Genomic DNA, 17,190 nt, shown 5'->3' with positions numbered 1-17,190 from the left:
CTTTTGATGGTGTCTTCTAATTCATGACTTGAAATTGATCTGTTTAAATTGTGTATGTCCTCTTGATTCCATTTGGGAGTTTTATGTCTCTAGAAATTTGTCCATGTCTTTGGTATTTTCTATTTCATTTGAGTATAAATTTTCAAAATAGTTTCTAATTATCTTCTGTACTTCAGTAGTGTGCATCATGATATTTCCTTTTTCATCAAGAATTTTAGTAATTTAGGTTTTCTCTCTCTTTCTTTGTAAGTGCTGCTAAGGGTTGTAAGGGTTTATCAATTTAGTTTTTCAAAGAACCAACTTTTAGTTTTGTCAGTTTTTTGAATTGTTTCTTTTGTTTCAATTTCATTGATTTCAGCTCTGATTTTAATTATTTTCTATCTTCTACTGTTTTTGGTGTTGACTCTATTCTTTTTCTAAGACTTTGATAAGTAATGTTAGGTCATTTATTTGTCTTTTTTTTTTTCAGCATTTCCATTTATGGGTATATTTCCAGAGAAAGTGAAATTAGTATCTCAAAGAGATATTTGTACATCTGTGTTCAGTTCAACATTATTCACAGTAAACAATATATGGAAACAACCTAAATAAACTTAAGTGAATGAAAAGCTAAAGAAATGCATTTTATATAGCCAAATATCATTTAGCCATAAAACAAACTAATCTCATGCTTGGCTACAACATGGATAATCCTGGAGGATATTAAATGAAACAAGTTGAACCCAAAAAGACAAACACTGTGATCTCACATGTGAAATCAAAAAGATCAGATTCCCAGAAGTAGAGGGTAGAATCATACTTTTCAGGGACTATGGATAGGGTGGGGAGATGGGGAAATAGGGAGGTGTTAGTCAAAAGGTACAAATTTTAAGGTATAAGATGGGTAAATTCTGAGGATCTGGTGTATAACATGATGACTGCAGTTATTGATACTGTATCATTTAGTTGAAATTTGAAAGGGGGATACATTTTAAGTGTTGTCATCACACACCTACACAAATGGTAACTATGGGCAGGGATGGGTATATTAATTCGATGGAGGTAATCATTACACAATATGTGTAACCTCAAATCATGGTGTTTCACATTTTGCTTATACATAATTATTGGTCAATTAAATGCTTTAGATAAAAGTGAATGGTTGTAAATGTTATATAATTATGTAGAATGTATATATTACACAATTTTAATTAGAGAAGTAGAAGCTATAAATTTCAAAATAGATCTATAAAATACAAATGCAACTTTTTCAATGTGGTAAGGTATTTTCTACACTTTTCTGGAGTAATATAGAATTAAGAAATCAAGAAAACACATAACAATGCATTGATTATCAAAATATAGGAGGCCATAATATAAATTGGGAAAAAAATTCAGATTGAAATTTCAAGAAATTTTACTAATATAAATGGTATATAAAAATGTTGCATCATCCAGGTGTTATGGTATATATTGCACCTTATATCAAAGTTAGGCTTATATTAAAATTTAATTACTGGTAAATTAAACCATTATCTGTAAAAAGACAAATTAGAAAGCGTAAGTATAGAATATAGGAGAATATGTATTTGGGAATGACTTTTTATTCTTTTAATGAATGAGCTCAATGCAATGAACTTTCCTCTTAGCACTGCTTTCATTGTGTCCCAGAGATTTTGATATGTTGTATTCATGTTCTCACTTACCTCTAAGTACTTTCTTATTTCCTCCCTATTTTCTTCTGCTGTCCATTCATCATTCAATAGCATCATATTTAGTCTCCAGGTGCAGGAGTGTCTTCTATTTTTTATTTCATTGTTGATTTCTACTTTCATTCCATTATGATCAGATAGAATGCAGGGAAGGATTTTTATTTTTTTATGTTTACTAAGAACTGCTTTGTGGCTTAACATATTGTCTATTTTAGAGAAAGATCCATGTGCTGCTAAGAAGGAAGTGTATTCACTCGATGGACAAAATACTCTACATTTGTTCATTAAGTGTACATCCTTTTTTTTTTTTTAATTATTGGCTAGAAAGACATTATAGCCAAAGATAGCAAGGAATCCTCTGTGCTTTTCAATATGCAAATATTAATTCTTCCAAAGAGTTGCCCTGGTATAATCTCAAGTGTCCATGATACTCCCTTTCTGGAAACTTCATTTTCTTAGTTGTTGTATTCCTGAAGAGCCTGGGCCATGAAGAGTTTGCCTAAATTTTGGGCGGTGAACTCCTTGATGTTCTGGCAGTAAGTATTAATCTGGCCTGCAATGAGCAGCGAATCCATCATGGCAGGGGCCTGAAGTGGCTTGAGGAGTTTGGACAGGCCTTCCTCAGGGAGGGGGGGTTCTCCTCAACTTTGAAGTTGCATGTTCTCCTGCTGACGACGCTGCTGATACTGATGTTTCTGCTGCTGCTGTTTACTAGTATTCCGCATATATGTGTTATATTTGACTATGTCTTGGCTCATTTCATCCACTCTGTCCATCAGCAACTGTAGATTCTTCCCCAAATGATTGCTACTCGCAAGGCTGAGCAATTCATGTTTATCTGCTACAGCTGGCTTCTTCTCAAGCTCCCACATTAGGACATTGATCAGATGTAAATTTTTAATTACAATTGGCACTTCTTCAAGCACGTGCTCAAAGGTGATATTTGCCTTTTTCAATGCTTCAGGGGGAAAATCCTTCTCTTTACAAACTTCCATATGTTTAGGAGTCAGTCTGTATGCCTTTAGTGAGAGAGACCCTTGGGCAGTTTTTATAGGATCATAAATGAGAACAACAGATTCTTCAATGGCATGTTGGTAACTGAACTGAGAATCCAGAAGCGCCCAGGTGACAAACGAGCCATAGTACTGGACTGGTACCAGCCCACGTCGGAGATGATCAATGTTTACATGGGGAAGGTTCCACATCATTTCCATCTGATACTGAACTTCATCAAAATCAGCATCATCCTCTGTGTGCTGGGGAAAAGGAAAGCAGTTGGTAATTTCAAGTCGATCTTCCACAACTAGGACCAAAAGCACTCCTTGAACAACCTCAGTTCCTTGTCCTTCTTCTTGATAATGTTTGATTATATTTAATACTACCAAGCCATCTATCTGTACTTGCTTCACTGCCGAATCTCCAGGGCCGCCTTTGCCTTCGCCCTTCCCAACCACGCCCGCAGTGGAGCTGGAAGAGGTGTAGGTAGAGCCGGCACCTTCCTTGCGGGACGCTATCTTTCCAGCCAGACAGGAAGAAAGAAGGTCTACATTCTTAATTGTATTATTTAGTTATATAGTTTCTTTGTTTAGTTTTTGTTTGTTCTGTCTATTCAGTGGTGAGAGAGGTGTGTTAACATCACCCAGTATTATTGTGTTATGGTCTTTTGGATTCTTGAAATTGAGAAGGGTTTGTTTGATGTAAGTAGTTGCTCCATTGTTTGAGGCATATGTATTTGCAATTGTTATGCCTTGTTGATGTATGTTTCCCTTAAGCAGTATGAAATGTCCTTCTATTCCTTCTGACTACCTTTGGCTTGAAGTCCACTTTATCTGCTGTGAGGATGAACTCCCTTCTTGTTTATGCAGTCCATGTGAGTTTTTTCCCACCTTTCTCCTCTCTGTGGCTATCTTTTCCCAGGAGGTGAGTCTCTTGAAGATAGCATATTGATGGGTCTTGTTTTTTAATTCAATCTGCCAGTCTATATCTTTTGATTGATGAGTGTAGGCCATTAACATTATTCTTGAGATATAATTTGTATTCCTGGGCATTTTGGTGTATTTTTGGTTTTTAACTTGACTTAGTTTTTACTTTGATTGACCTTTCCTTTAGGGTAGTTCCTCCCTTTGCTGGTTTTCATTTTTATTGTTTTTTTTTTTTTTTTTTCACTTCCTCATTATGGAATATTTTGCTGAGAATGTTCCAGAGTGCGGGTTTTCTTGATGTGTTTCTTTTAACTTTTGTTTATCATAGAAAGTTTTCATTTTATCTTCAAATTTAAGCTTAATTTTGCTGGATATAAAATTGTTGGTTGGCATCCATTTTCTTTCAGAGCTTGATATATGTTATTCCAGGACCTCTGGCATTGGGGGTCTGGGTTGAGAAATCAGCTGAGCTCCAAATTGTTTTTCTCCTGTATGCAATTTGATTTATTTTTTTCTCTCGCAGCCTTTAAAATTCTATCTTTATTCTCTATGTTAGTAATCCTAATTATAATGTGCCTTGGTGTGGGTCTGCTGTAATTTTTTTGTACATTTGGGGTCCTGTAAGCCTCTTGTAGTTGATTTTCCATTTCATTCTTTAGATTTGGAAGTTTCTGATATTATGTCACTGAAAAGACTGTGCATTCCTTTGGTTTGTGTCTTCATGCTTTCATTTATTCTGATAAGTCTTAAATTTGGTCTTTTCATGTTATTCCATATTCTTGGAAGTTCTGTTCATGGCTTCTTACCATCTTCTCTGTACAGTCTACTTTCAAGAGTATGTATTTTGTCTTCATTGCCTCAGGTTCTATCTTCCAAGTGGTCTAGTCTGTTGGTGATACTTTCCATTGAATTTTTAATTTGGTTTATTGTTTCCTTCATTTTGAGGATTTCTGTTTGATTCCTTTTTAAAATCTCAGCCTCTTAATTGAAGCAATCTTACACTTCCTGTATTTTCTCTCTGATACCATCCTTTATCTCAAAGATCAGGCTAACTATGTACCTTCTAAACTCCTTCTCTAACATTTCTTCTACCATGTTGTCTGTTACTGGAACATCTTGGTTTGTTTGAGGTGCTTTGTTCCCTTGTTTTCTCCCTCCAACAATAGCATCTTTTAAATTAGAATTCAGTATCACAACTAACATACTGAAATTTTTACAATAAAGATATGAAATATTTCTATTACTATAAGACTGTCTCATGCCATTTTATAGATTCACTTACTTACCTCCCAACCCAAACCTCTCCCAAACTCTTGGCAAATAATAAAATGTTTTTGATTTCTTCAATTTTGCTAATTAAGGATTATTAGGTAAATGTAATCTTTTAAAATTTTATTTTTCACCAAAATAATTCTCTGGGAGAGTCATCCACTTTATTCAGTGTGTCAATATTTTGTCCTTTTTATAAATACAAACTATTCCATGATATGGATATACCACAGCTTGTTTAACTCATTGATGGATAAATGGGCTGTTTGCAGGTTTGGTTGATTGTGAATAATACTTCTATAAATGTTCATGTACAAGTGTAAATATTCATGTACAAGTATTTTGAGAACATAAGTTTTTAGTAGTCTGCAATACTGGTTCTGCAATACTTTCTGTGGCTACCCATTTCCCATTATCAGTGATCAGTGTCTTAATTTCTATTCAATTTTTATTTTTTGGTACCAGAGATTAAACTCAGGGTTGCTTAACCACTGTGCCATGGCCCCAGCCATTTTTATGTTTTTATTTTGAGACAGGGTCTCGCTAAGTTGTTTAGAGCCTCACTAAATTGCTGAGGCTGGTTTTGAACTTGTAATCCTCCTGCCTCAGCCTCCTGAGTTGCAGGGATTATAGGCATGTACCAATGTGCCCAGCTATTCCTCAATTTTAAATGAGGATTTTTTAATTTTGGAGTTTTGAGGGGTTTTACTATTTAATTTTGAGGGTTCTTTGTATATTTTAGGCACCAGTCTATCAGATATATGGTTTACAAATACTTTTCTCCCAATCAGCAGCTTGTATTTTCATCCATTTATAGGGTATTTTGTAGAGCAAAGTGCTTAATTTCAATGATGTCTAGTTCATTAGTTTTTCTCTTAAGAATCATACTTTTATATTTTTTGTGTGCTTTTTTTAATTTACTTGTTTTTTTATTTATACAGACTGCATTTATTGTACACAAATGGGGTATAAATTTTCATTTCTATGGTTGTGATGGTTGTGCATGATACAGATTCATACCATTTGTGTAATCATACATGTATATAGGGTAATGATGTCTGTCTCATTCCACCATCTTTCATACCCCTGTCCCCTCCCCCCCTCTCATTTCCCTCTACATAATCTAAAATTCCTCTATTCTTTCCTTACTCCCCACCCCCCACCCCCATTATGTATCATCATCCACTTATCAGCGAAAACATTCAGCCTTTGGTTTTATGGGCTTGGTTTATTTCACTTAGCATGATATTCTCCAATTCCATCCATTTATCTGCAAATGCCATAATATTATCCTTCTTTATGGCTGAATAATATTCCATTGTGTATATATACCACAGTTTCTTTATCCATTCATCTGTTGAAGAGTATCTAGGTTGGTTCCATAATCTAGCTATTGTGAATTGAGCTGCTACAAACATTGATGTGACTGCATTACTGTAGTATGCTAATTTTAAGTCCTTTGGGTATAAACTGAGGAGTGGGATAACTGGGTCAAAATGTGGGTCCATTCCAAGTTTTCTGAGGAATCTCCACACTGCTTTCCAGAGTGGCTGAATTTGCAATTCCACCGGCAATATACAAGTGTGTCTTTTGATGTTAATTCTAAGAACTTTTTACCTAATGTTAGCTCTTGAAGATAATTCTTACTTACTGATATCAATTGTTCCAGAACCATTAGTTGAAAGATTTATCTTTAATCTTTGAATTATTTTTGCACTTCTGTCAAAAATCAGTAAGAGAATTGGGGAGACACTGATAAAAGGACACAAATTTTCAGTTAGGAGGAATACATCCAAAAAATCTATTTCATATCATAATGGCTATAGTGGATGGCAATATACTGAATACTTGAAAATTACTGAAAAGTAATTTTTAAGTGTTCTAAAGCCATAAAAATTGTTAAGCTTCTGAAGTAATACACATGTTAATTAGCTTGGTTTAGTCATTTCACAATATATACATATCATATACCCCCTAAATATATACAATTTCTATTTGCAAAAACCATTTTTTTAAAAAGTCACTACTGAGAAAAGGAAAAATAAAGTCACAGAGGAAATATTTGTAACAGATCCAACTAGAAGGTCTGTTAGGGCTAGTTTTGTGTGAGTCTATTTCTGGATTACTTATTCTCTTCCATTTCTCTATGTGTCTGTTCTTCCACCAATATCACATTGTCTTTACTACATAACTCTTTGAAATTGAATAAATTGACTTCTCCTCCTTTACTCTTATCTTTGAAACTTGTTTAATTTCTTCTAGGTCTTTGCCCTTTAATATTTGTTTTAGAGGAAGTTTACCTATGGGTATAAAATTGTTTTCCTGAGATTTTCATAGGAATTACATTTAACCTACAGGTAAACTGGGATCAACTAACTGATATTTATAAAGTGGAGTCTTCCAATCCGTGAACATTGTATATCTTCCTATGTATTTTGTTTGTTTTATTTTTTCATCAGCATCTTGTCATTTCATGGATATAGATAGTTCACATATTTTGCTAGGTTTATTATGCCTCTGTATTTTATTTCTTTGGCACAATCATAAATAAATGGTACTTCTTGTTGTTGTTTTATTTTGTTTATTTTATTATTGAGACAGGATTTAACTGTTTCCTATGGTGGTCTCAAACTCTTGGACTTAAACAATCCTACTGCTTCAGTCTTCTAAGTAATTTTATGTGCTACTGTTCCTGGCTAGGTATTGAGGTTTTAATTTCAGGTTCAACATAATTCTTGATAATATGTAGGAAGATGATTTTTTAATATGTTAATCTTATCTCTGTGACTTTTTTTAGTCAATTTATTGTTTTCATTTGTGGTTTTCTGAAGATTATTTGGAATTTTCTACATAGGTAAGACATGACATTTGCAATCAGGGGTTATTGTATTTCTTCTTTTACCTCTGGAATTTTTTTTAAATTTTCATATTTTGCCTTATTGTTCAGGCAAGGATTTCTACTACAATGTTGAATTAGAGTGAACATCCTTGCCTTGTCCCTAATCTCAGAGGAATTCTTTAATCATTAAGTATGATGTGGTCTATCAGTTTTCAGGGATGGTCTTAATCAAGTTGAGGCAATTCACCTCTATTCCTAGTTTCTTGGGATTTTAGTTTTTATCATTTAGTGTGTTGAAGGTTTTTTCTGTGACAATATGATCAAGTGATTTATTTCTTTAGTTATGTGATAGATTATATTAGTTAATTTTGAAATTTTAAAACAGTCCTTGAAATGACCCTGATTTGTTATTGGTACTTAGTTCTTATTTTTATTTCACTAAATTCTATCTACTAATAGTTTATTAATGGTATGTATGGATATATGCCTGAGTAACTTTGACCTTTAATTTCTTCTTGTTTTTTTTTTTTTTTTGTTGTTGTTGTTGTTTTCTGACAACTTCTCTTCTTCTTCTTCTTCTTCTCTTAAAATTCCTTTGTCTGTGTTTGGTATCAGATTAATATTATTTTATAAAATAAATTGAGACATGTCCCATCTCTTTTGTTTCCTGGAAAAGACCATGTAGAACTAATTTTGAAATTTTAAAACAGTCCTTGGAATGACCTTCATTTGTTCATGGTATACAGTTCTTATTTTTATATCACTGAATTCTATTTACTAATAGTTTCATAAAGATATGTATGAATATATGTCTGAGTGACTTTGATCTTTAATTTCTTCTTGTTGTTGTTTTTTTCCCTCCTCTTCCTCTTCCTCCTCCTCCTTCTTCTTCAAAAACTCCTTTGTCTGGGTTTGGTATCAGGTTAATATTGCTTTTATAAAATAAATTGAGACATGTCCCATCTCTTTTGTTTCCTGGAAAAGATTGTGTAGAATTTATGTTAGTATGTCTTTAAATATATAGTAGCATTCTCCAGTGAAACCATAAGAGCCAGGTAATTTCATTTTATTTTTTTTTTAATTTTCAAATAACAAATTCAATTTCTTAATTAGAAGAGGGCTATTTTTATGACATTTCTGATTGAGTTATGGTAGTTTGTTCTTTTTGATAAATCAGTACATATTGCCTACATTGTAAAATCAGTTCATGTACAGTTGTCCATAGCCTTCTTTTATTATTCTTTTGATGTCTTCAAGCTCTGTAATGGTATGTTTCATTCCTGGTTATGGGAAATTCTTGTCTTCTATTTTATTTGTTAGTCTTCTTATGACTTTTTCAATTTTATGAATCTTTTCAAGACCAGATCTTTATTGTTTTTATTTGGACTATAAAGATTTCCAATGTTACCTTTACTAGTCCTTTCCTTCTGCCTGTTTTTGATTTATTATGCTTTTTCTTAAACTTGTTACTTAAGGTGGAAGTTGAGATTGGTTACTTAAAGTTTTTCCTCTTTTCTAATATACGCATTTAGTACTATAAATTTTCTTCTCAATTCTGCTTTCACTCCACTCCACAAATTTTAATGTGTTGTATTTTCATTTTCATTCAGTTCAGTGTATTTTTTTATCTTCCCTTGAGACTTTGTCTTTGGTTCATAGAGTATTTCCACATATTTGGAGACTTTTTTCTGTAATGGCTTTCTAATTTGATTCTCTTGTTGTTGGAGGGCACATTGGGTCATTTCAATTCTTTCAAACTTTACATTTTGTTATTTTTACTTATTTATTTATATTTATTAAATTAATGTATTAATTAAATTATATATTATTAAATTTAAATTATTTATTAATTAAATTACTTAATATAAATAAATGAATTTATTGATATTTCTATCAATTTTTTCTTTATGTATTTTGCAGTCCTGTTTGTTGTGCACACATTTAGGATTGCATATCTTCTTGATGGATTTATCTTTTTATCATTATACCATATCATTTTATGTCTTTAGCATTTCCATTTGCTCCGAAGTCTGCTTTTTTTCTATTATTAATATATCCCCAATGGGCTGGTAGTACAGGCTGCACCAGTGGACTCCACTGACCCCAGAGGAGGAGGTCTCATTGTCACCCAACGGGTGTGAAAGTCCTACCCTGCCACTTGGTCTCTTCTGGCACTGCTCTGGTACAGTATTTAGGTTGCCTTATTACAGGACCATGAGGTTGATGTGGAGACTCCCCTCTCAACCTTTGCTGGTGTGGATGGAGGAGGGACCACAGTTATTTTAGTGGTCTCTCCTGAGGAGGTCCATTATTGTCTAAAAGTTTTCTATATGACTAGGCTTGTGTTTGTCTGATTATGCTGCTACAAATAGTAGATTTTGGTGGAGAAATTTTTTTCTTTCTTTCTTTTTTTTTTTTCCATTTCCAGGTTCCCTGCTTCTTCTACTTCAAGTGTGAGATATGCAAAACCAAAAGTAAACCCAGGGAACTCAATACTATGTCATGTCCTGGGTCTAAGCCTGTTTATCTTCCTCTCTCCATCTTCAGAATCTTCTCACTTTTATTTTAGAAATAAGGTCCAGGCTATTAGGGTAGAGGAAGGGAGCTCAGGGGAAAGAGGGGAGAGAGAGAAAAGCAAGAGAGGGTAGAAGGGAGGGAAGGAAATAAGAACAAAAACAATGTCCAGAATTTTTAACTGTACTTAGAAGGTAGAATCCACTTCATCTTCCCAGAAGGGATAGGTCACGTGTCCCTTTTCCTTCGTGTGTGTGTGTGTGTGTGTGTGTGTGTGTGACTGAGGATTGAACCCCAAGACATATGCTATGCAAGTGCTCTATCACTGAGCTACAACCCCAATTCCTCGCTTCCCTTTTCAAAGATTATATCTGGAGCGCATGTCAAACATTAGAATCACAACTCTGAAATCCTAGCATTCTAAAGGAAATTATTTGAAATCACTGTTTTGGCAATGAGAAAATTTTGAAAGATTTATAAAACCAGGGGTGAAAATGTAGCTTTTCATCAGAATGAGATACTGGGACCATAAGGATCATGCTCTGAAGAGGGGAGATACAGGGACTGGGAAGAAGGGCATTGCTGTAGTTCAGGTACAAAATAGTGAGGCTCTGCAGAAACTAACAGCCATTGGAACATGAAGGGATCAACTAGAGAAAGGAGAGTAGACTTAATAAGACACTAAAGATTAAATAAAAGGAGGAAAGAGGTATATGTTGGAGTCCAATGGTGAGATAAGAAAATTTAATATTGATTTATTCCAAAATCATTTATTCATTTTCTGTTCTGCACTCTATTTAGATTCTGGAGACACAATTATGAATGTAAAATATTCTTGCCCTTTGTCACAGACATACAAGCAAATAATTGCAGTGCAAATACTGTCCTGGCCTGAAGTTTCTGTTTTGATATGATTGTTTTAACCATTATAGTTAGGAGTTTAAAAGGTGATAATATCTCAGACATGTAACCATCAATTCATCTCTAAGCCAGTCTGATCCATGGTTTTAAGTAAAAGATCAGAGCCAGACTTAATAATTTTGCAAATAAAAGCCATGGTCCTCTCCTGGAGCACAAATGGTTGCAACATTGTTCCTCCTGTAAGTAGAGAGTTGATTTGGGACAACATAAACCCAACAAAAATGCCAGAAGCATAATATAGATACAATGTACTCCTAAGCCTGGTGGGGAGGGAGATCTTTGTTTGAAAAATCATAGAAGTTGTAACTGGGAATCAGGGCTGTAGTGACACATCAAATATCTTTCAAATTTCATGTAATTGTAGGGAAGAACTTTTTCTCCCCCTTATGATGAATGCTACCTTATTGTTTTATTAAGCTCAAATTTTAAATAGATCCTAGAATCTGCAGAAAAATTTAGAAGCCACAAGAGATTCAACAATAAAAGGTGCATCATGGGAAGAAACAAAAGTAGAAATATCACAAAAGCTGCAGCAAAGAAGCAATGGCTATGGTTAAACTCCCCAAATGATGAGCATTCCACCCTTTCACCATCAATAATTCTTCTAACCAGCAGTTTTCATAACGGCCCTTCATTGTAGAGAATGGCACATAATTTAGAATCAAATTCTGCCTTTGATAATATACAATAGAACTGATTATTGTCCATCTAATTCTAAAAAGTAAAGCTGCAGAGAACCTAATGAACGTTTGATGGTTCCTTTAGAATTTGACAGTTGAGCGAGCTTTGCGTGGACTAAAGAATTCCTGTGGTGGAAGAGGAGCAGGATTTTTATGAATTCAAGTGATTGGCAGCATTGTTAGAATTAAGAGCATCAACCATTTGGGGGAGGGGAAGGAGAGTAAAAACTGAATATAGAAATCCCTGACAGCACTCTTAATTTCAGAGTGAGGAAAATTCCAAAAGATGGGTGATGTATACCAAGAAAATATAGAATTGATTTAATTTTCATAATGTGCATGGTATGCAAAGTCACCACTGCACCATTTGTATGGCATGGAGAATGGCTTCCAGTCAATCCCTCAAGACATCAGACAGGGTTCCCTGTTTCTGCATATGTCCGACCTTATGCCCTGCCTCTTTAGCTGGCTGAGGAGTCCTCCTATGTCAAGAAGCATCTTCTTTCAGGATGTTACCGGAGAGGTTGAATTCATAGATGCACAAGAATGGATGCTACGTAGTAATAGAACCATAACTCACAACTCCTGCAGTAAACTTACCAGGAAGTCAACTCTCAAATCTCTGCAGCCACACGGCCCAAACAGTCAGAAGTTGAAAGTTGATGGGAACTTACAATTCCCATTTTTTGCCCTGATTCCAATTCAAGATAAATAAAAGAAAGTGGAATATGTTTCCAAAACGAATCACATAGGATGCCTCATTTCCCATTAACCCACTTGCAGCTTTCACTTTCAAGACCCTCTAATTAAACATGCCAAATCCCTCCCCCTTTTTCATTGTACCACTTCCCCTTCTGATTCTCGGCCAGACACTCAGTGTGATTTCTGACCTGCCCGTTATAACAAGATCTGAATAAATATCTTTTTTTTTCCCCCATCCATGTGCTCATTTTCATACAGCCTTTCTTTCCCTCTAGCTAGCATCAGTGTCAAAGGATTTAAGTCATTCTCACCAATAAAGCTGACTTATGTCAGGGGACTATAATGTCTCTCAACTTAATTTAGTGAAGATTCAGTGAAGTATCACAGATGGTGTACTGATCTGTATCTTCATCACAGGTTTTCAATTTTGATAAAAAGATTCTGTACATATTTGATTAGAGATATACTCAGTATTTTTTTATTTCAAAGCCATTGTACTGTCTGTTAAATTTAAATTCTCAATTGTTCATTATTAGGATGTAGAAAAATGATTGAGTTTTGTATACATATTTGTATTCTGTGTATGTTAAACTCATTTCAAGGAGTATTTGTAGATTTCTTTTGATTTTATGTTTATATCAAAAAAACACTAGGGTAATTCAGACTTACTGATGGTATTCTTACTGATTTTCTAATCAGATGTGGGAGAAGCTGTTTTAGTCAATCAGTTTCAAATCTTTGTAGAATTACACATATCTATAGAAAGATGCTTTTTCTCCTATTGATTTTTTTCCATAAAGAAATTCTCAACCTACCCTGACAAAGATACCTACTGTCTCCATGTAGTAGAGAATATATTATTAAGATATCAATTCATCCTATATTGATCTATGAAATAAACAATACAAATCAAAATAACGGATGATTACTCAGTAGACATCAAAAAGCCTATTTTTAAAATCTACATGGAATGGCAAATGAATTAGCATAGCTAAAACAATTTTAAAAAGAGGGGGAAAGTAATGGAAGGCATCACACCTGATTTAAGACATACTATAGAAATCAAACTGGTATTATTCAAATGACAGGCACAAGATTAAGGGAATACAATAGAAACTGCAAAATTAGATCCATACAAATACAGCCAATTGATTCTGACAGAGGTGCAAAGACAATTCAATTGTTCCAAAAAGTGGAGTATCCATATATAAAAAGAATATGACACGCATTCTCTTATTTACATCTTAATTCCAAATGGATTGCTGTATAACATAAATAAAATGTAAAACCATAAAACTTTTGGAAATATACATAAGAGAAAATCCTTGTGACCTTGAGTGAGACAAAGTATTCTTGGCTATGACTCCCAATTATCCACAAGAAAAAAATGATAAATTAGACATCATCAATTTTTTATTACATTTATCCCATGAAAAACTATTTAGAGAATAAAATGACTAACCACAGAGTGGGAGAAAATATTCACAGATCCCTTTTTCTGTCCAAAAATTTGTATCCAGAATACAGATAAATGGATCAATCTGATTGTAAGAAATCAAAAACCCAATTTTTAAAATGGGCAAATGATTTTGACATTCATTTTATCACACAAAAAAAGAGAGATTTGTGATATACAAATAAGCAAGCGTAGAAAAACTTGACATTGTTAGATGTCAGGGTATTGCATGTTAAAACTACAACTATACATCTATAAGAGTAGTTAAAAAAACGGACAATACTAACTGCTTGTGAGGATGGAGAACAACTGGTAACCTCAAACATTGCTGGTGGGGATGCAGAATGGTACAATTTTGGAAAACAACTTCTTAAAGTGAAATATGTAATTGTCATATGACCCAGAACCCCACCCTCATGTTTTTATTCAAGAGAAATAAAAACTAATGTTTCATAGAAAAACCTGTACATGAATGTTTCAACAGCTTTACTCCAAATTACAAAAGCTAGAAACAATCTAAATGCCTTTAAATCAATGAAAGCATTAAAAGATATTATACAATGAAATAGCACTTAGCAATAAAAAGAATCAAACATGTAAAGATGTAAGACTCAAAGAACTGCAATACATTCTTCCATTTGTAGGACATTCTGGAAAAGGCTAAACTATCAGATATCAATATGTTGTATGAGTTAGTGGTTGCAAAGAGATTAATTACAAAGAAAAAGAGGAGAGGATATTTGGGGCTGTTGAAACCATTTCTGTCTCTTGATTATAATGGTGTTCATGTGACTGAACACTTTTGTTGATTTTCATAAAATGGTACAACAAAAAAGTAAATCTTCTCATATTTAAATTTAAAAATTAAAATTCATTTCTGTTATGCTGTTAATAGGAATGAGGTAAAAAGAAAAAGGGAGGTGATGTCACTATACTGTGTTTTGATCCCTTCTCATTTAAAATAAATGATTTCGTTCTAGATGCCATGTTTGAGAACTATTAAAAGAAAAAAAAAAAAAAAGTGGGGGGGGAGGCTCCAGGTAACTATGTCCGAGATGTTGAGAATAGTTCCTATCCCATGCTTCCTAAGGAACGTGTTTCTAACCATAAACTCTGGAACGAAGGGAGAATCCACCATAAGACATGCAGTCCTCTGTCACTGACAGTGATCGAATAACACAATCAGAACTGCCAGGCTGTGAGAAGGCTGGAGAGAGATGTGACCTTGAAATTTCTTCAAACCCTGATTCCAAAATTCTGTCAAAATGTGATCAGTATGTTGTAAAGAAACAAATGTGACTAGCTGGTTCGTGTGAAGTTAATACTGAGAAAAATAGAGAAAAACACAGTGGTAGATTTGCCTAAAACATGGAAATTGAATTTATTCAAATCAAGGAAATATACCAAATTATGACATGTACAAATATACCACAATGAAATAAAAATATACACCTATACATCTGTATGTATATATAATGCAATAATTAAAATAATAATAACAACGATAGGAAGGATAGAAGGTAGATCAGCAGAGTACAGCGAGTGAATTGGGGAGTGAGGAAGGATGGGTAAAGAAGATACTGAGGAATAAAATTGACCACATATGTTATGTGCATGTATGAGTATGGCATAATAAATCCCAAGACTATGTATAATTATAACACATCATTAAAACATGGGGAAATTTAGAAATCATTTATATTTAAAAATTTATGTAAAGTCTATTTAAATTTAATATTAAATAACTGAAGTTTTTTGATATTTTACCACTTACCTATGTCTGTTTTATATAATGTTATATTCAATAATCCTGTTGAGTGTTACTATTCCGATTGTAATTTAATTTGGATATTATTATATTTAATTCACTGCAAATACATTAAGATAGTTTTATTTTTCAGTATACTAAAAGAAATATCTTGTTTTATACAAGGAGCTTAAGCTTAAGGGGTTAACTACAAAGCTTAAAATAGTGAGCAGTCCACCTCCGTTGTACCTTTGTATCTTTAGATATGTAGAAATGAATAGATTTTTTAAATCTTATTTTTATTACCCTTTATTACTTTTTTGATTTATTGAGGTATAGGTAATACACAAAAATTTCACACAATGAACATATATATATATATATTGGTAAGTGTGAACATGTGCATACACCCATTGAAACTACCTCCACAACTAAAATACTAAATATATCCATCACAATTTTCTTGTCTTCTTTTGTTTCATTTTGTTTGGTTTGGTTTGGCTTAGTTTGGTGAGATCTATCTTTTCAGCATATTTTAAAGTACACAATATAATGTGCAACCATTGGTAATGTGTTATATGGCAGATCTCTAGAATTTACTCATCTTGCATAAGAGAAATTGTATACCCATTGAGGAACATTGCCCATTTCCTATCTCCCCAGTCTCTTACAACAACCATTCCATTCTTCGCTTCTATGAGTTTGACAATTTTAGTTACCTCATATAAAAGGGAATCATGCAGAATATTTCCTTCTGTGACTGATTTATTTCACCCAATATAATGTCCCCAAGGTTCATCCGTGCTGTTGCAAATGCCAGAATTTCCTTCCGTTTTTTGAGGCTAAATAATAATATTCTATTGCATGCATATACCAGTTTCTTTATTCATTTGCCAATGGATATTTGGGTTGTTCTCATATCTTGGCTATTTGGGGTGGGGGAAGTAATATCTTTTCCTCACCATTGTGAGAGTCATGGCTGATACCCTTATAATAAAAGACAGATTGACAACAGAAAACCATAGCAACTTTATTTTACCAAAGTTTTACATATCATAGGACCTTCCAGAAATGAAGACCCCCGCCCCCACCAAAACCGAGGGAAAGTCATGTATTTGTTTGCTTATATTTGGTGAAGAATGTGCAGTCATGTAGAATGGTGATTGAACAAAAAGAGTATGACATAGTGATAATAAACAGGGGTGGACAAGACCCAGAAAGGCCTGCCTGTTCACACACCTCATGGCCTCTGAGTGTAAGACAGGACCCCTTTGTAATCAGAGTCTTATGACCTGCTTTCAGGAGAATTAGGTCAAAGGATTCTCTCATGACAAGCTCACACATAAAAGTGGGAGGAAGTCACTGTCACCTTTTTGCTTTTGTAGTTTTCTCAATTGCTAAGGAGGCTATTTTAGGGCATCATGCTATTATAATGCATATGAGGATGCA

General features: G+C 33.7%; 1 protein-coding gene across 1 annotated transcript in view; it reads right to left on the bottom strand.

Moving 5' to 3' along the window:
* Positions 1–1,986: 1,986 nt before the first annotated feature.
* The window catches only part of LOC306642636 (eukaryotic translation initiation factor 3 subunit H-like), a gene marked incomplete at its 5' end in the record, with an annotated part of 46,820 nt that continues 31,616 nt past the window's right edge, over positions 1,987–17,190 (bottom strand). The window contains one exon of the mRNA XM_079108393.1: positions 1,987–3,241. Coding sequence (XP_078964519.1) covers positions 2,333–3,241 — 909 coding nt within the window. The 3' untranslated portion in view covers positions 1,987–2,332. The remainder of the gene's footprint in view (positions 3,242–17,190) is intronic.

This window comes from Sciurus vulgaris (genome assembly GCF_902686455.1).
Source record: "Sciurus vulgaris genome assembly, chromosome: 13".
In the NCBI taxonomy this organism is placed as follows: domain Eukaryota; kingdom Metazoa; phylum Chordata; class Mammalia; order Rodentia; family Sciuridae; genus Sciurus; species Sciurus vulgaris.
This window is presented reverse-complemented; position numbering and strand designations above follow the sequence as displayed.